This window comes from Coffea eugenioides, chromosome 7 (genome assembly GCF_003713205.1).
Source record: "Coffea eugenioides isolate CCC68of chromosome 7, Ceug_1.0, whole genome shotgun sequence".
NCBI lineage: Eukaryota > Viridiplantae > Streptophyta > Magnoliopsida > Gentianales > Rubiaceae > Coffea > Coffea eugenioides.
The window spans coordinates 9,196,217-9,215,451 of NC_040041.1; the positions used below are offsets into that span (position 1 = coordinate 9,196,217).

General features: G+C 36.4%; 3 protein-coding genes across 5 annotated transcripts; all 3 read left to right on the forward strand.

Annotated features, from left to right (window-relative positions):
- Positions 1 to 2,485: 2,485 nt before the first annotated feature.
- On the forward strand, positions 2,486 to 9,264 carry LOC113777762 (senescence-associated protein SPA15, chloroplastic). Of its 3 annotated transcripts, XM_027322955.1 has the most exons (14): positions 2,486 to 2,609; positions 2,926 to 3,060; positions 3,564 to 3,952; positions 4,529 to 4,672; positions 5,223 to 5,296; positions 5,754 to 5,830; positions 5,939 to 6,010; positions 6,398 to 6,466; positions 6,589 to 6,635; positions 6,747 to 6,870; positions 6,995 to 7,063; positions 7,164 to 7,267; positions 8,578 to 8,653; positions 8,766 to 9,264. In XM_027322955.1, exons 3-14 carry the CDS (start codon positions 3,672 to 3,674, stop codon positions 8,925 to 8,927), a joined length of 1,299 nt encoding a protein of 432 aa, XP_027178756.1. In that variant the 5' UTR covers positions 2,486 to 2,609; positions 2,926 to 3,060; positions 3,564 to 3,671; the 3' UTR covers positions 8,928 to 9,264. The 3 variants fall into 3 exon arrangements, with proteins under 3 accessions (XP_027178756.1, XP_027178755.1, XP_027178758.1); XM_027322954.1 differs by lacking the exon at positions 2,926 to 3,060; XM_027322957.1 differs by lacking the exons at positions 2,926 to 3,060; positions 4,529 to 4,672.
- Positions 9,265 to 11,613: 2,349 nt separating this feature from the next.
- On the forward strand, positions 11,614 to 13,135 carry LOC113778175 (HMG-Y-related protein A-like). Its single transcript, XM_027323473.1, has 2 exons — positions 11,614 to 11,754; positions 12,384 to 13,135. Exons 1-2 carry the CDS (start codon positions 11,707 to 11,709, stop codon positions 12,825 to 12,827), a joined length of 492 nt encoding a protein of 163 aa, XP_027179274.1. The 5' UTR covers positions 11,614 to 11,706; the 3' UTR covers positions 12,828 to 13,135.
- Positions 13,136 to 15,361: 2,226 nt separating this feature from the next.
- On the forward strand, positions 15,362 to 16,825 carry LOC113777911 (HMG-Y-related protein A-like). The gene is made up of 2 exons (XM_027323142.1): positions 15,362 to 15,556; positions 16,098 to 16,825. The coding sequence occupies exons 1-2, from the start codon at positions 15,506 to 15,508 to the stop codon at positions 16,500 to 16,502; spliced, it is 456 nt and encodes a 151-aa protein (XP_027178943.1). The 5' UTR covers positions 15,362 to 15,505; the 3' UTR covers positions 16,503 to 16,825.
- The last annotated feature ends 2,410 nt before the right edge of the window (positions 16,826 to 19,235 follow it).

The following is a 19,235-nucleotide window of genomic DNA, read 5'->3' on the forward strand; positions in this document are numbered from 1 at the left end:
TAACAGAGAATTGAGATAACTGATATGTATCTATCGCAAGGAGGAAAGAAAAGAATTTGCAGCTCAGCAATATATCGTTCCGGTAATTGGTGCAAAATCATTGACAAAACAAAATTTGGGGTCCAGAAAATTCAGATAAAAGAAAGAAACTTCAGACTGCTATTATTTAGGCTTATCGACCGAGAACAGGCCCTGAATTAGTTAACCAACTTCAGGCAAAAACACACAGCCCTGAAGCCTAAAAGTTAGCGTTAGACTATATGTTGCTCTTGTCCTCAAGAACCAACTTGACATTATTCAAGTCACCAAGAAATTTTTAATTTGACTCCCAAACTCTCTCTTTTTTCCTTGACCCTTGTTTGTTCGGATTTTCCCATGAAAGAAAATAACAGTGGCAAGAAGTCTGGCCACCAAGGCAAGCAAGTAAAATACTAGATCCTTTGTGTCGGGCAAGGCTAAAGGCGCAGTTCAGGCCCAATCGCACGAGGAGATTAGGTACTTTAAATGGTAAACTGGGGCGTTTAAAAGTTAATGTGACCCATTTCCAATAGCCGAGATATCTTCTGACCCGGGAAATCAACATCCAACCTATGTTTTCAGAACCGGACCGGGTATCGACTCGGCCGAAGTCAGGGGTCAATGGGTTCGATCGGGTCGATGGAAGTCGAACCGGATGACGTCATAAATAAAAATTATTTACAAATTAAAATATTATATATAAAATATCTAATAATATGTTAATATTAATAAAGGTATATTCATATATATTTAATGTTTCAAATATATTTAACAAGAAAATACAAAGAAATTAGAACAATCAAGTAGCAATTTATGTTATTTAATAAATATTAACAAGTTTAGAATTAAAATTATGAATTTAATTGAAAAATAACATCAAATTTTAGGACAATATTTATAAAGTATGAAATATTTGAGGTATATTAATAAATTTTAACAATTTAGGGGGCCAAAACATAATATTGAAAAGATTGAGTTTTTTTTTAAAAAAATGCCCATTGAACCGGAAAAACCGATTTTTTTCCGGTCAAACCCGGTCAAATCCGATTTTTGACGGGATTTTAAATTTTCGATTTTTTACCATGATTCAGACCGGACACTTGATTGGTTCTCGGTTCGATCGACCGGTCCGGTCCGAGTTTCAAAACAGAGCATCCAACAGTTGGTCGAAAGCCTTTTCAACTAATAGCTTTCATATCCTTTACATAGTTCTACAATTTACCAATTCTATGTAAAACTATGCTCGTTACATCACATAGCAAAATCTGCATATAGTAATAATGTGGTAGTAGCAAAAGGTGCAAGTCTGACGAGGACAGCTAGAATAAACTTCTGGTGTCTTTTTTTTTTTTTTTTTAAACTCCCTCTCTTCCCTGTCCCTAATTCCTCCTTATCTCAAATTTGGCTGCCAAATTCGAATCCTGATCTGTTAGGCGAGACATTAGGTCCTGAACCAAAAGCCCCATGACTGTCGCTTAACTTCTCCAATGTCTTATTGAACTTTGCCAAATTCGAATCCTGATTTGTCATGCGAGACATCAAGTCCTGAACCAACCATCCCAACTAGATCTCCGATGTAACCTTGTGAAATATTTTTGTCACAAGTTGTACAATAATTTTATGTGATACTTTGAGTGTTCCCTCTTACATCAGGAAAAATGAAAAGGAATGATTTTTCCTTTTATAAATTTGAGGCTTGTCAACTAAGAATTATTAATAATTTCGACTTGAACATTTTAAACGTACAATTACAGTGTACAGTCCTTGCGCGGGTGGGTGGAAACGTATCGTGCAATTGGGCAATTTTTAGACCTCTCCAATGTCCAGACTCTATGGTTGGGTAATTTTTAGAACGAGTAACACCAGACACTGAAGTTATTCAATTCTGCATATCACATTATATATAGGCAAACTGCTAAACTAACCCAATATATTGTTATGTTAATCTACTTTGCTTACTTGAGTTTTGGAAATGGTATTTTTTTTTTCCATTACTCATAAAAAGATCATTAATGAATCTTCACTTAGTTCCTTATGATTTGAATTTGTATTCCGTCAATTACAATTTTAGTAAGGTGCTAGCATGGTTCAAACTTGGAATTTTGTGTACGCTGGCGCTTCAATTTTTTTTATTCCTTGGACAATTGGTATTTTATCTGATTACATGCACTGGCCTATCCATTCCTTCAGAAGCCGACACTTACAGGTCCCAGCTCGTTCTTTTTTTTTGCAGAATTTTCTTTGGAATTAATTTTGTTGTATCCAAGGAGTCATGAATCATGAATGAGGTGCTAATTAAACGGAAAGTTTTTCCGTCTTACCGTATTAACTGCAGAAAGTGACAGAGTATTTGTTCCCATCCTAGTTTTGGAGTCTAGCGTTGGCAATTGACGCGCCACGAACTTAGTTTGTGGTTGGAATTTCTTGCGATCTTTGCAATTTCTTGGTCCTCCACAGTCCTTCAGGCTTCAACCCCTACCTATTACAACTGGAATGCTGTAACTTAACTCTGACAAATATAATTCCGCTGTATTCTCACACTCCTGAGTCCTACCTCCTCTCTTGATTGTAATCTCCTTTTTGACCAAAGGGTGAGTGCCACCTAAACTGCTGCTTTTCTGCACTTTCTTCCACTATTTATTAACTGTTGACATTCCAGACGTTTTAGTTGAACCTGCTTAATCTCTTCTTTGTGGGTTTTGTTTATTCTTCTCAACTAGTTCTTGAAGATTAAAAGTCGAATAATGCATTTAAGAATTGATCGTGGCAATTTAGCTTTCTGTTTGGATTCTTGCAACCCTGTTTGTCTGTCTGGCACCTGTTTTTATGTGAAGCTTAATTGTATTTAGACTAGTATAATATTTGATTAGGCTAATATCTTTAATTCCTGGGAAATCTTTTTTGTAGTGGATTTGACTATCTTGGTTACCAAGAGATGTGAAAATTCTGTCTTGTAATAAGACTAAGGATATCTACTCAGTAAAGAAGATATCTTAGTTGATTGAAAGAAGACGATGAAAAGAAGATTTGGTTGCAGTTATGGTAATATTACTAGCGTATTACCACATCTCATGTTGGATTCTAGTTAACCTACCTTTGTTTTGAGTATTCAACGTCTTTTCAGTTCAATTTCTCGAATGTCTGCTCGGAATTGTGGCATATTTCATCAGATAAATTGAGATTTCTACTTAATGTGTCAAACTTTGCCAAATTGTTCAAATCGAGAAATACTTCCAGAAAATAGGGATTTGGAAATGACTTCAGCTAGCTTTGATAAAGCCTAATCCTTAGAAAGATATCAGGAGACTACAAAGAGTTTTCACCATATCAAATAGTCAATGCCTGAACTATAGCGTCAAGTTGTTTTGCAGTTGATTTCAAATGCCGTTAAGATGCTTGTGAAATGCTGCAAATTCTACTAATGAGCTTGTAAAACAAATAATGCTTGTGAAGATTAGTGTCAACTTCTCTAAATTAAAATTTCTGCATTTTTCCTTGGAGGTGAACTGTAATTCAATTTTTTTTTCATTTGTTTCTGCTTTTAGGTTTTGCTGGGGAAAAGGCTATCTTGAATATTCTGCTTGCAATCTCGTCATCTCTTGACTACTGTGGTGACATAGGTCTCAACAGGGTTTTCATTACCTAATAGAACTATGGCTTACAACGGCATTGCTTATTCATCTGTACAATCACCACAGCATAGTAAATTATCCGCCATTAATCAAGAAATTGATCCCAGCAGACGAAGCAATGGACACCTCTCTCTTTTTAAAATGAAGTTCTCTAGCAAGGGCTTCTGGCATTTACGGGGAAAGCTAAATAATTTTGTTGCCTTCTCCCGTGGACATCCTATATCATGCCATTCAACAAAAACTTGCAATTCTGAAACAAGAGAGCGTGTCAGACACTTAGATGATTGTCCCGATGTATGTAGGTATGAGTGGTTTATTTCCATTCAGATATCCTATTTAGCAGTCATCTATATTGCAGTTCTGCTTCTTGATATTGCACTCACAATTTGGGAATTCATGTGACTTTCCTACATAATTGCAACTTTTGATACATGAACAAAATAAATACGGTCTCTTTTAGCACACGTGACCCAGTATATAATCTATCAGATTTCAGAACTTTGGGAGGCTTTCCACCAGACTATCAATTGTCCCAGATGTGAAGTCAGTAGTCACCATTAGGCCAATTTAATCATGAGATTGTCGTGCTTGGATCATCTAAAAAAAACATCTACAAATTACTTGTCAGATTTTGGTTGCATTGACATTCCATTCTGCTTTTCTAAATTCACAGTGTTTAGATACTCAATGAGATAATTCACCTTTCATGTTGTCAATGAAATTATGTAGGAACAGAATCTCAAAATGTATGTAGTACTTGTACTGTTTCTCTTTCTTCACCCCTATCCAATGTCACGGTTTTATTCTTTCCACATTTTCGATTTTTACCATGTTCAGTGTAGAATCAATTGTAAATTACTTTAATTCTTATGTATCAGAGAACGAGTTGAAGATGACCATCCTGTTGGGCTTCGAAGAACTGTTTCTTCAAGTCAGGGATTAGCTGAAGCCTGCAAATATGTTTGTAATGATGCAAAGTTTGTGAATGAGAGGGCTAGAAATGACATTGTATTGCTTTCTCGGTAAATTTAATCCCCAACTGTTCTTGGATAAGCTTTTGCACAACAATTGTGGGTTCAATGATCACATAATTTTAACTCTTCTTTATGTAGAAGTGTTGTTTTCAGGATATTTCTTTTATTCTATGGGGAGTCCTGTTGTTTTCTTCCTTATGCCTAAAACTTTACACTATTACTAGTTCAAGGCTCTGAGATTCGCATTTCAGAGATACATAAAATTCAGTTTTCAGAGATTGCATTGGCATAGTCATGGTTAACTTAGAATCTTGAAACAATTCCTGAGCTATCTATAAAAGATAAAGAGATGACTAATATTTGATCAATATTTTTTATGGAAATCGGACCAGCAAATAAGTCCTTATTCTTCATTTCTCAATATTGAAGGGTAGATTGAATTATTTGAAACGTATCAAACAGTAACTTTTTGGTAGATTTTCTCCAACTTTTTGATCATATTCTTGCATGAAATATGTAATACATTTCTGTTCACAAGCTATTAACAATACCTAGCATTCAAGTGAAGCGCCTGCTGACAGGATTTTCTTTCTGTTAGAGGCATAATGAGATTGGATGCCCGTGCACGCCAAGACATTGCTTTTCTTGGGACAGAGTTCCTCAAGCTCGATGGTAAAAGTTCCTCAGCTGTCCCTTTAGCTCTAAGTATGATGAATAAGAACAAACACAGCGAGTTCTTCACATCACTATCTTCCCGTGTTGATATCTACTAGTTTATGTAGGAAAAAGAGGCTTAAAAGACTGTTTGAATTGATCTTTGTGTGTTGACCATCTGAAATGTTGCCTTTCTCCCTTTGTTGTACTTACTCTTCTATTTTTGGTTTCTTTACTTGTACAATTTGGTTGCATTTAGGAAATTTCCTTATTACAAATGCAAGGACCGAATTCCAACGTATTGAACTTTCTTCCTGACCAAAAACTAAAATGAAAGAAATATGTCAAGAAGAAAAGGTCACTGTGAAGTTTCGTATGCAGGATTGCTCAAACGAAATTCATGGTCCATGTCAGATTTGTCATTAATTAAGTAATCATCAGTGTATTTAGAGAGTTGACTTCATTTCTTTGATAGCTCGGGCCAGGGAAGGTACTGAGAAAATTGACCATGACGTAAAACGTAAAGCTGAAAGGCTTCATCACGTTGCCATGGTAAGGGATTATGATCCGTCAAATTGTCACTGAAATTAGGATTTTTTTTATTACTGGAACTATCTTTTCCTGGGTAGATTTCTGAGTTGTTTATGTTTTCCTCGCCAGATTCTGAAAAACAAAGCTCAATCAAAGCTAAAAAGTGCTGCCGATAAACATTGGAGTGATGGTGCTCTAGAGGTTTGCCTATTGTCACTTGCTGCAATCTTGATTTACGGTGTCAATGTTTGGGGGGTAGCATATTGTGATTGTTTATTCATATTGGAATGGATGGTATAATTAGAAGGGCCTCTTTATTGTCCCAAATGGTATCCTCCTTGCAAAGGAGGCATATTTAGTTAATGGGATGCAATATTGCGGCCACATTAGCTGCACTACATCAACCGAATGCCTATCTTTTTCTGACTGTGTCCTTGATCTAAAGTCAGTTTTTGTCTTTCCTCTTTGATGTCGCTTCGCCAAATGTTGTTAGGTGAACTTATTCATCTCACAAATTCCTGTGATGTTTTATTTATTATATGGTTAGCATTGTTATAAGCACATATAGTTACTATTTTTCATACTCAGGCTGATTTAAGGCGTGCTGACTTTGCTGCCAAGCAGCGAGCTATGGAAGATGCACTTATGGCTCTGGAGGTATTCATTCCAATCACCATATATTTTCAGATAAAGTGACTGGTATACCAAAATTTTCCTCTAAATTAAGATTGCACTTTTCCCCTTTTAATAGTTTTTTTTTTTTTTTGATAATTTTGCAGTTGGTCATGAATATTCACGACATGATGGTGAGCAAGATGTACAAGTTGTAAGTTCCCTTGTTTGTATCTCAGCCTTGCAGTAAGTTATTGTCATAAAATAACTATCAGAAGTTAATCATACCTTGAATCCCCGCACATGTTCACTCTGTGGAAGGCAGTCCTTCAAACAGCAAAAGAGATTCTCTAAACAAGAAGGCAGAGCAGATAACTCTTGAAAAGAATGGAAAAACCCTTGACTTCCTCCCTGGTGAAATATCTGCAGATCGTATTACTGCTATTCAGGTTATTTCTGAAACTTCTGAGTTTTGACTATCATTTTAGAGAACCCTCTTTATGCATGTCACTCGTTGATGTGAGGAGAAGGTTATAACATGTATCACTTGAGATCTTCATGATGGATGTACAGGATGCTTATTTGAGCATAGCATCTGCACTGTCAGAAGGTGATGGAATTGACTATACTGATCCTGAGGAGGTATGATGTACGGGATTGCTTGCTTTAAAGTTGTTAATGTGCTTGATGGAGTTCAGACAAATTTCTTAGCCATGTACGTCCTATTTTCTGTTTGGAACAGCTAGAGTTCTTGGTTGCCACTCTGATAGATCTGGACGCAATGGATGGCAAAAGCAGTGTCTCGCTGTTGGCAGAGTGTTCAAGCTCCCCTAATGTCCAAACCAGGTAATGATAGCATAGGATCAATTGAATTACAGTCCATCATTTCATTTTTGTGGTGAAAATTCTACTTTTGCTATGCAGTACCACTAGGAGATTAAAAATTCTACTAGGTTCTAGCATGGAGAGGGAATATACTGCCATATTAAAATGTTTTAAAACAGTTACATAATGCATTCAGCTGCATATTCCCCATCTTCTAGAAAAAATTTGAAAATAGTCCTGTATTTATATTTGTACAAGTATATGTGTAGACAATCAATTAGGATGCTTAGTTTTCGGCATTTCTAGAGCAGTCTAAGCAAGGTGGTGGTTGAAATCTTAATATCGTGCATATTATTAGAATAACAGGTCAGTTCATCTATGCTGTTAGACAATTCTTTAGCTTGATATACAGGATCTTGCACTAATGTAGCTTCATTTTGGGTAAGTTTGGTTTAGTCCTTGGCCCTTGTGATGGTTTGATCCAAACAGCTTATGCAGTCTAGAACGTTTCACCTCTTTTTTGGCTAATCATGTAACTCAGAGTCACTTCCCCTGACCTCTCTACCATGACTTTGAACCATTCCTTAAATTCATTGTTTTTCTATTCTTTATTGGACAAGAGTTTCAGTTGCTAGTCAGCTTAATTGTTGGTTTATACTCTCCAATTTCTATAATCAAATCGAAGTCTCTTAGCCCGTAAGAAATATGTCTACTGCTAGGATCCAAGTCTGCCATCACCATAAATTGATAACTGAAATGCATCTAATATACCATACATTACAGCAAATAAGAGCAAATTGCCCGAGTAGCCACTAAACTTTTCGAATAGCCAACTCAACTATTAATAGTATGTTAGTACTCACTAAACTATCAAAAGTGTAAGTAAATTTTGGGCCATTCCATCTAATTTCACCATTAGTTCTATCATACCTAACTATTCAAAGTATGTCTCGTGAATTGTGCAGACCATTAAATCTGGCAAAGTTAATGGTGGAATCAGACGGAATGGACCAAAATTTGTACGTTTGATAGTTCAGTGGATAAAAGCATATTATTATTAATAGTTGAATAACCAAATCTTAACTATTCAAAAAGTTCACTGGGTACCTGGTTAATTTGCTCCAGCAAATAATATTCTGAGGGAATTGACTGGTAGTTGAGCAACTCTGACAGTAAGCGTCAGTGGGGAGTAGGAACTAATTTCAAGCTTACAATTTGTTCCTGCTTATATTGATTCCTAATCTTTTGTTTGTATTCTCGTTACAGAATTTGGTTTATTTAGCTGTGATGATAGTACATTTCTTTATTCTTCTGAAAATTCTGACGTACAGGAAAGCATTAGCAAATGCATTATCAGCTGCTCCATCAATGTGGACTCTTGGAAATGCAGGGATGGGAGCCTTGCAGGTATTTTTAGCTTTCTTCTGGCTGCTTCCTTCCCCTTCTTTTCCTTTTCATTCTTTTAGCCATCTCATACGTCCACATCCTATTAAGGGTCCTTTTATTCTCCCGCCTACAGAGACTGGCTGAAGATAGCAATCCTGCAATTGCTGCTGCAGCATCTAGAACCATCAATGAATTGAAAAGGCAGTGGGAAATAGAGGAGGGAGACAACTGGAGGTTCATGGTGAACCAAACACCAGGAGAGGAGCCGGAGAGGAATGAAGATAATACAGATTAGGGGGGATTCTAAATTCTTACTCTAGATAGTAAAGGAGCTGCTGCATCGTTGGTTGATCATAATTCATAAATTTCCCCAATCAAGTCTAGTGGTGTAAGGAGTGACCTGTTACCTGTGACTTTGGAACTAATATACTGAGATTAAAAGAAATAGAAAGAAAGGTTTTCTCCCAAAAAAAAAAAAAAAGGGAAGGAAAGAAAAAAATTAAAGAGGGAGGAGGGGTGAGGGGTGCCAAAACTATCTTCTATATGTTGAATATTGCTCTCGAGTACATGGACAGCTAGAAGATTAGGAATGTTTTAGTTCAAACACCCATTATGAGAACAAAACTTAACTACCTTGTATATCAAAAAGCCGTATTAAGTCACACAAACGTGCATTTCATCATGTAAAGCAAAATAACTAACCCAAAATTATCTTTAAAAAACTCAGCCAATTTGTAAAGAATGCGAACCGTGTGTTGGTTTCAACTTTTCATAATATCATTGAAGTGACATGATTTAATCTTTAGAAGTAAAAATTAGATCACGATACAAAGCTATTAGCAGCAAGAAGGTGAACAACCATGGTAGAGTTCTTTTGGCAGTTACTGTATATTGCATTTGGAAAGAACACATACACATTAGATGAAGACAGGGGTGGGCATGGGTCGGGTACCATTTGGCTGATTTGACTCGTATCTTCCGATTAAGTTATTTTTTGATCCTTAGCTATTTCGCATATTAGTTGGTATTTGATTATCGGATACCTGTTGTTGAGATATGGTTAGGTCAACGGGTATCCTTCTCGTCCTGCTAGTTATTTTTTTTAAAAATGATTTATATTAATTTAATTTTATATTTTACATATTCATCTAAAATTTAGCAAAGTTTTTTCAGAAAAAGTCTCTTGCCAAGAACAAACGTGCAAAGAGAATATAAGAAAAAGGAAAAGAATTAAAAGGATTCAAAATAAATGAAAATCTAAAATAAGTAGTACCTTTTTAAAGATATATATATTACATCAATTAAACTCTTTTCTAAAACACATAAGATCATGATCTCTATAAATAAATCTTGTAAACAAACTATAATCTCTCATATTTGTAGTGTGATTTATTCAATGAAATTACTTAATTAGATCAAAAAAATATTATTTTATAGTATATTATAAAAATAAAAATAAAAAAATATATATATATACACACAGGAGGGTCGAGTACTCACAGGTCCTTAATCCTGTGACACAATTCTACCCGCATATAAGCATGTATCAGTCTCTCTTTTGACCAGGTCAAATAATACGGATCAGGTACTCCATTTCTTGGATCAAATCGGATTGGGTATAACGAGTTTTTGGATCCACATGTAATTTTGCCCACCTCTATAATAGACCAATTGAAAAGCAGAATTTTGAGTGAGTAAGATATTATTAAGTTGTTCTCCCTATAAATTTAAGAAGAACAACGCAAACTAATGGCTCCAAGGGGTTTGGTTATCACCTCATCAGATTTTTACCTATTAAATGCTTCAAGTTGGGAGGTTTTGATAATTAGTTTGTGAGAGACTTGTGCAATGATAAAATATGCGTTTTGTGAGTTTCTGGTTTTGTGCCTCGGGCACGCCTTTTGTATTCTGTATTTGCATCTCATCAGGCACTGATAAATCCTTACTCGCCCAAACCCAAACCCAAAAAAAAAAAAAAGAAAAGAAAAGAAAAGAAAAGAAGGTGAACAACTTATTTCACACGAAAAACTTTTACAGATCAATCTGAAATTGTTTTTGCATTGGCTCCATGTATACATGCTACTTAAGCGATAAACATTCTTGGTTCTGTTTATTTTTTATTTCCAAAAACCCAAACTTTCAATCAGTTTCTTTTAACTTGTTTATCTGATTTTAGCCAAATTTCCATCCTCGAATGAATGTATCTTGCCCCCCAGTGTATTATGCTACCTTCATTTCCCTTTATACTTCTCTTCTACGACAAATAATAGCCTCAACTTAAAGCGTTGTTTAGGGTAAAGAATTGTACCAAAGGAATTAAAATTTAGAACTAATTAGTCACACTCAGGACAAACCAAACCCCTTCATGCAATGCAATTCATCCAAAATTGCTTCCTTATGCACGTCACCAATCCAATCCATCTGAATCCTCCATCAAATGATTCTCACCATCCAATGCTTTTCCTTTCCTCCAATCTCAACCATCCATACTCTCCCAATGGATATGACATTATTTGGAAAAAATTGTTTGAAAGAACAGTATAGTGCTTTTTTTTGACATACTATGATGTATATGAAATAAAAAGATAAATTATATAAAGTAAATAGTATTTTTTTATGCAAATTATGATAACCAAATAGACTCCTTATTTTTTCTTTGACTTTGCAAATACGAGTATAAGCAAGCAAGGTCCTTTCGTATTGTATTTTGATCTCGAAATGTTAATTTTTATAAGCAAGTATATCTTTTTATAAATTAAAAGAATTATTGGGACATTAAATTTGAATAAAAAAGTTGAAAAACCTAAACAGTGGGTTCTATGTCACATTAATGATTTTGGCAAAATTGTTTGGAGAAATTATATAGGTGATAATTAGGTGATAAGTTTTTCCTGAAAGGAATTAGGTGGAAATTTTAATGTCTATTTTAGTGGGCTTAGCCCGTTTTGTCCGGGCATAACATAAACTAGAAAACCCCCAGCTAAAAGAAATACCTATTCCACTGTCTTCTCTTTTTGGACTCTTGACAAAATTTACACACACACACACTCTCAGTCGACGAAGAAGCTGTTTCAATGGCGACTGAAGTTGGTAAACCTCCCTCGCTCCCTTCATACCCACAGGTAAAAGAAAGCCACAACCCAAATCCAGAAAATTCCCCATCAAATTTCAAAATTTTTTGCCTCTTATTCTTGTGCATGTACTGCTAGAAATTGAGCTGACCCCTTTAGTGTGTTTTTAATTTCACAAATCTGCTAAAATTTCATAAGTTCTAGTTTTCTTCTTCTGATTTCCAGATGAAATTCGTGTCGGTTTTTCAGATTTAAGGACGATCCCTTTTTTCTGTCTGATCTTCTTTCCATATTTAGGGAGAAAAAGCAAAAAAAAAAAAAAAGATTGCTGTTTTATCTTTCGTGCTTGGATTTTAAATTTTTTACCTGAATTTTGCTTTTGCTACTGAATTACTGTTCTTCATCCAAAAATTGAAAATGGATACTTTATGAAATTTTCTGAAAGTTGGGGAGAGAAAAAGAAAAGAAATTCCCTTTTTTTTTTATTTTTGTTAAAGGGGAACTAAAGAAACAATTTTTATGTGACCCTGTTGCATTTGCAGCTAAAAATGTGTGATGTCCAACTCTAAAGTTTCTGGTATACCGTCAGTTTGGACCACTCCCCAATATTTCAAATTTACTGCATTTTTCCCTTTTTCCTTTTCCCAAGTTCGATTAAAAGAGCGGAATTTCTGTCGCAGATGATTTTTGAAGCCATGAGTGCATTGCAGCAAAAAGATGGTGCGAACAAGACAGCAATTTCCAAATACATAGAATCAAGATATGGAGACTTGCCAGCTGGACATTCGAACTTGCTTTCAGCCCATTTAACCAGAATGAAAGATACTGGTGAACTTGTTTTCTTCAAGAACAATTACCTGATTCCTGATCCCACTGCCCGTCCGAGGCGGGGCCGTGGCCGGCCCCCAAAGCCTAAGGATCCTCTGGCTCCAGGGGCAGTGGTGCCTTCTGAGCCAAAGTCTCGTGGCCGCCCAAAAAAGGACCCCAATGCAGAACCTGCTCCTAAGAAGCCGAAGCCGGTTGCCCCTTCCGCTCAGCCTGCTGTGTCGAAAACTGGGAGGCCTAGAGGTAGGCCTAGGAAGGTGCAGCCTCAGTCTGCAGGTGGTGGTGCGGAGGAGAGCTGAAATTTGGTTTATCTGATGAGATGCTGATGATATTATTAACATTATTATTATTATTTGGAGTTGAGTTGAGACTTGAGAGCGGCCTTCTTTTGGTTCCGAGGGAGGTTGGCTTTCAAGTTTCTGTAATTGGTGGTGACTTTTGTCGTCGTCTTTGTAGTTTAATTCTTAGAATCTTAGATGCATGTAAATTGGGAAGTAGTACCTGGTATTGCTACTGGGATCAATTCACCTAACCATTAGGAATCATCCATTTGCCATTTGGTACTCGTATCGTATGCCGCCTATCTTATCTAAGGAATTGGCTTGCAGATTGGTTCTTTCTTTTGAATCTTTTGTTTGTTCCTGTCGCGATGATCCTGCCCGATAATTGTATGTAAATTTGCATTTATTCTTTGGCAACTATTCGATTTCCTCCAAGTCCAAGCATTTGTTTGATTGCGGAGAATGGAAGTGGAATAGATAACGACTAGGATGATGTTTGGACTTTGAACAGTTTGAACTGAGGTTTCAGTAATCACTACTATATGTAAAGCTAATGTTCGGACCAGTATCTCTTTGCGGATGGTGCTACTATTATTCTGTACAGACTAAAGCAACAGACGGTCAACGAAGAATGACTGATGTCGGTTGCTACATCTGGTGTTTGTCGTCGAGAACAGTTTTCTGGGAAAAATACTACTACTTTTTTCTTTTCTTTTTTTTTTAATTTACGTAACTGCACGTCTAATTTAACATAACCTACTGTTACTCCTGCTCAGAGTGGAAGCCTATTCTAGAAGATCGGAGGAACTTACATTTAACCTAACCCAATCTACTTCTACTCCTACTCCTACTCAGAGGGGGAGCCTACTCTAGTGGGTCGGGGGAACTTGATGGGACTGAACCACTATTAGGGGTTGAAAAATACTGACTACTACTTGTTAGCTTCAAGTATAATCGTCGATTCTTTTGGATAATGGGTGAATCTTGTGATATTTTAGATAAAAGGTTGATTTGCAAGGTTATAATTTGCACGGACCGGGTGGTCTGCAAAAACAAAGTGGATATGGTATCTCCATCCGGGAATTAGTCTAAACAGCCTGATTATGGATGATGGTACTATATATGTCTTTGTCGGAACCACCAAGAAGACCCCACTTGGAATCTTTGGTTTACTAATAACCGGCTTTTCATCCCTAGATTGTTGGAATCTGCTTCTTCTCCTCCAATAATAAATAATAATTCTTGGAGTGCGAAAAAAAAGATACTACTACTGTTAGTACGTAGTGCTGATGATGAAGCGGGATCCAACCCAAATGACTTTCGGAATTGGCATAAAGAAATACTACTAAGAAATAAAACAGTAGTGCAATCTGCCATTGTGAAGGGTTTATTGTTTTGGGAAATGTATTTCCTCAGGAGATATCTCTCTGTTTCAGATAATGGAACAACACTTGGCATACAACCAACTGGATGCTAAGCCTTGGCTTACAAACAGTCTTTTGGATATTATTGCCTTGGAACACAAAGAACTCCCCATGCAGTTGAGTAAAGGTCACTAACTGCTGCTGCAGTATTCAAAATCAATAAAACTCTACAAAATGGACCACTATCCATGCTTTTCAGTATTCCAACAGGTTTTTTTTTTTTTTGAAGCAGTGAATTTTCTGTCTCATTTTTTGTAAAGTGTCGATCTTTGTCACATTTTTTATTATACTATTATTTTTTTATAAATATTATATTTTGATTCTTTTTTTCTTTCTTTAAAATCTAATAATAATTAATTGAGTAAAAAATAAATACAACAGTCTCAAAAAATGTAATATATAATAAAAAAATAAAAAATAAAGCAAAAAATTCATTAAAAATCTCATTTTTTATGCATTTTGATTTTTTGAGTTTGTTTAATTTTGTGTATTAATTAATTAATAGTATTGAATCTTAAAGAAATAAAAAAAAATTAAGATATGATGTTTATGAAAGAAAAATAGTAATACAATAAAACGTGGGACAGAAACGGATGGAAACTCTACTATCTATAGGAATTAACTCCAGCCACTCTTACAATTTTGAACAATTACTCCTGTCCATAGGAAATAACTATTAGACCCCTTCAATGTCTCTAGTCCTTTTGCCTCTAATATTTTCTAATTCAAAAGTGGTTTTTTTTTTGTTTGGATAGATCTAATTCACAATTGTTGCTTGAAAAATTGTACATTACAGAGAACAAATGAAATTGATAATCATGCGGGACTTTTAATGTGGCGTGTGCATGGGGGCCCAGCCAAACAAGGGATATTAAAGCACACAGCCCCAACATAAAAAAAAAAAAAAAAAAATCATTTCAAACATTTTGCCCAGCAAAGTAGATGCCTTAATCCACGTCACCGATCCATGTTAGCCCAGAATCAAACAATCCTGACCATCCAATGATTTTCCCTTCCTCCAATCTCAACCATCCGATTTCAACTAGAATGCACAAACCTGAAACCCCTTTACTTTGGTTTCTTTATATTTTCTTTTCAGTCCCTCTAAAATGACCAAATAAATAATAGTGTGTCGATAAGCTCTGTTCCCCTCACCAAGGACTCAAGTTTTACTGTTCTTTTCTCTTCGCTTCTGAAGCTGACACTCTCTTAACAAAATTACACACACTCACACACTGCTCAGTGCTCACTCACAGGGCGAATCAAGTTTCAATGGCGACTGAAGAAGTTGGTAAACCTGCTTCCCTCCCTCCATATCCGCAGGTAAAAATACCAGGCATGAACTAAATTGTACAATTCCCTATTCAAGCCTGTTCAGATTTTACTATTCTATTTTTTTTTTCAAATCTGCTAAATTTTCTTTATTATCAGATTTTTTTCTTTAATTTTCCAGAAGAAATTCATGTGCCTTTTTAAGATTTTATAGATACCCTTTGTCTGCTGTATGATTCTCTCTCCCAAAAGCAAAAGCTTGGTAATTTACATCTATCTATTCGTGGATGCACAATTATGTTTTTGGCGAGTTTTGCCCGAATTTAGATGTTCTTGCTGCAAGAAAAATGGGAATTTTATTTTTTTCCAAAAATGGTAAAAAAAAGCACTTGTTTACTTTTATAAGGGAAAAATAAAGAAACAAATTTTGTGTAACCCTTTTTGTCTTTGCAGCTAAAAATGACTGGTTTCCAGCTCTAAAGTTGCTCAGTACCATTTAGTTGGACCACTTCTGACATTTTTTTAACTAGAAAAGCAGATCAGTTCATTTCCATTTTTCCAAGTTGAATTCAAATTTTGAATTTTGTTGCAGATGATTGTCGAAGCCATTGATGCATTGAAGCAGAAAGAGGGCGCAAACAAGTCAGCAATATCCAAATACATAGAATCAAAGTATGGAGATTTGCCAGCCGGACACTCCACCTTACTCGCCGTTCATTTAACCAGGATGAAAGAAAGTGGTGAACTCGTTTTCTTCAAGAACAATTACCAGATGCCTGATCCAACTGCCCCGCCCCGGAGAGGCCGTGGCCGTCCCCCGAAGCCGAAGGACCCTGCTGCTCAAGAGGCAGTGGCTTCACCACCGAGGCCTCGAGGCCGCCCAAAAAAGGACCCCAATGCTGAGCCTGCACCTAAGAAGCCCAAGCCAGCAACTGCCCCGCCTGCTGTTTCGAAAACTGGAAGGCCTAGAGGTAGGCCTAGGAAGGTGCAGCCATAGTCTGGTGCTCAAAATGGGGGTGGCATGGAAGAGAGCTGAATTTGAATAGGAAAAATGGAAAGTAGAGTGGGGGAAGTGCTGGTTTTGTTGATGATGTTAACGTAATTTTTTAGTTGAGTGGTCTTTTGATTTGGAAGGATGTTGTCTTTAGCGTTTATGCGATTGGTGACTTTGTAGTTTGGGTTTAGAATGTTAGGTGGATGTAAATTAGTATCATTATTGTTACTTGGGTTAATTGATGTTTGCTGTCTTTAGGAGTTAACTTAAATGGTACGGTACGAAAATCTGGTTGCTGCTAATATGCTTTGGATGATTATGGTTTCTTGGCTCTTTGTTTGTTCCTTTGGTGGTCAGTGATAATTTGCGTAGTTTTGCATGCATTATTTAGCAATTATTCAGTGCAATAAGAGGAGGTAACAGTGAAAGGGTAGGCAATAAACTCAATGTCCTGGCAATTTATAATTGCCTGGACTATTCGGACTAGGGATAAAGATAAAGAGTAGATAATGACCTTTGGTGGTTGTAAAACTTGTAATGGTGGCTTTTTCTATTTTGTTCGTAAGGTTACATGTTAAGCACAACAAAATGAGAGGTAGGCTTACTGTAGAAAGTGTAAAATTTTGATATTAATATATCTTTTGCAAATTAACCACGCCTTTTATCCGACACTATAGAGGGATTATTTGATTATTAAGTGGGATGGATTTTGAGTCCATTATCAGTTTATAAATCCACTAGATACCCGGGATGAAATTGTGAAGTTGATTGATTATCTTGAGCTGCTGGTCCAAGAGAAATGGAGGGAAACAAAACTTGGGAGCTTCAAATTTTAAAAAATTTGGATAAAGGGTGAATGTTAGGGAATTTTTTACGGTTACAAGAAAGATCTGCAAATAATACTAGGTGAAAACCAATGTGGATATGGTTTATCCATCCACGAATCAGTCAATTTCATTTATGTGTAAATTGTATCAATGTCGACATGTCTTTGACCTGTCAAGAAAAGGAAAAAAAATGTCATTTCTTTGTGCAAGCGGACCCCACTCGGAATCTTGGTGTCCCCAGATTGTTGGAACCTTCAGCTCCTCGGACAAAATGAAATGAGTGGGGAAAAAAGATGCCGTTAGTGCTCAAAAGGTTGTTTGCAATCCCTGTAGTGATCACCGACTGTAGATATTGGCATAGGGAATAAAACAGTGGAGTTTGCCAAATTTTTGAACGTTAAGGTTATTTAATAGTAGTATTTACAGAAGATTCTATCTACTGTCGGATAATATGTACAAGAGGATTCTGAGCAATCAAGAAATCCGAACACCTGTCAACAAGATTTGGGTGCTAACCCAATTACGGACTAGCATTCCATTAATTGACCTCAGTCTGAGAATCATAATACTTTTGAAGATTCGCCCATGAATAAAAGGGATGAGATTGGACCGATTTTAATGGGAATTCAGGAGTTTGAAGAAGCACTTCATGGTTCACTTTAGCATTCATATTCAATAAACTTACATTTCCGGTATTCTTAGATGTTAAAAACAGATCTGCTATTCCTTTATCTATTTCAACTGTTTGGAAAAAGAAAAAAAAAAACCAAATATATCCTTTAATCTCTCTTGTCTATGCTTGTGGATTATAGTCTAATATGTTACTGCAGCATTAACTCGCCCCCAGCGACATCTTCGAACTTCTCAGGCAGGCACTTCTACTTGCCGTGAATCTCACTTATTCCATTATGAAGCACTTTAATTCAGCTGGATATGTAAGTTTTGTCATGCAGCCTTCAGCTTAAGCTGCAGGTGTTATGCTTATCTGATACTATTAGCAACAGCATTTAGTCATCTTGCATATATGTCAGACGGTAGAACCCTGGACATGCTGATACTGACCCCGTCAGGTAGTACTCATCCCGGAAAGCTCCTTTAGAAGGACATAGGGATAGTGGCTGAATATTTAGGGCCCATGGACTGAGCAGATTCTCTTTCCTAGTGCAAGAATGTCAGAAAATATAGACATAATCCTGGTCTGATCACTCGGGCATCACAGACACACTTAAAAAGGCTGTTGTTGCATCATGTACTCGTGCCATAGGTCCCTTTCCATCCAAACAGAATCCAGCCAATTGCTAAAATGCAGTTTCTCAAGCATAGATGATTTAACTTTCAACCTAACATCTGTTTATTCAATTTTAAATTAGATCAACAGCTTCAATGCCCGGCACTGGCAGAACTGGAAGATCTCTGACTTATCAACTTCAGTATATTAACATCTTAGCAAGTTCTTCCAAAACTGCAAACAACTCCTTGGACTGTAGATGAACTTTGTCCCCAGCCACAAATTCATGCATTTGGATCCAGCTTCCCCCGGTGGTTTTTCAAGTATTTCTTCTCTCATTTCCTCCCTAATGGGATTCACTTCATTCCAATTGTCTAGATCAGAACGTTAGCATCTTTGCAAGCCTTTCCAATCCTTCCACAAGTGTATGCAACTCCTTGGATTGTGGATGAACTTTGTCCCCAGCCACAAACTCATGCAGCTCATGTTTCATTTGGATCCAGCTTCTCCCAGGTGGCTTTTCTTGCATCTCCTCTCTCACCTCCTTCCTAATCTGAATATCTTCGTTCCACTTGTTCTCATTGGCATATATATTCGACAAAAGCACAGGAATTCCTCCACTTCTACCGCCCAATGTCCCAATCTTCCTCGAAACAACTTCCCCCAACTCCATATTATTAT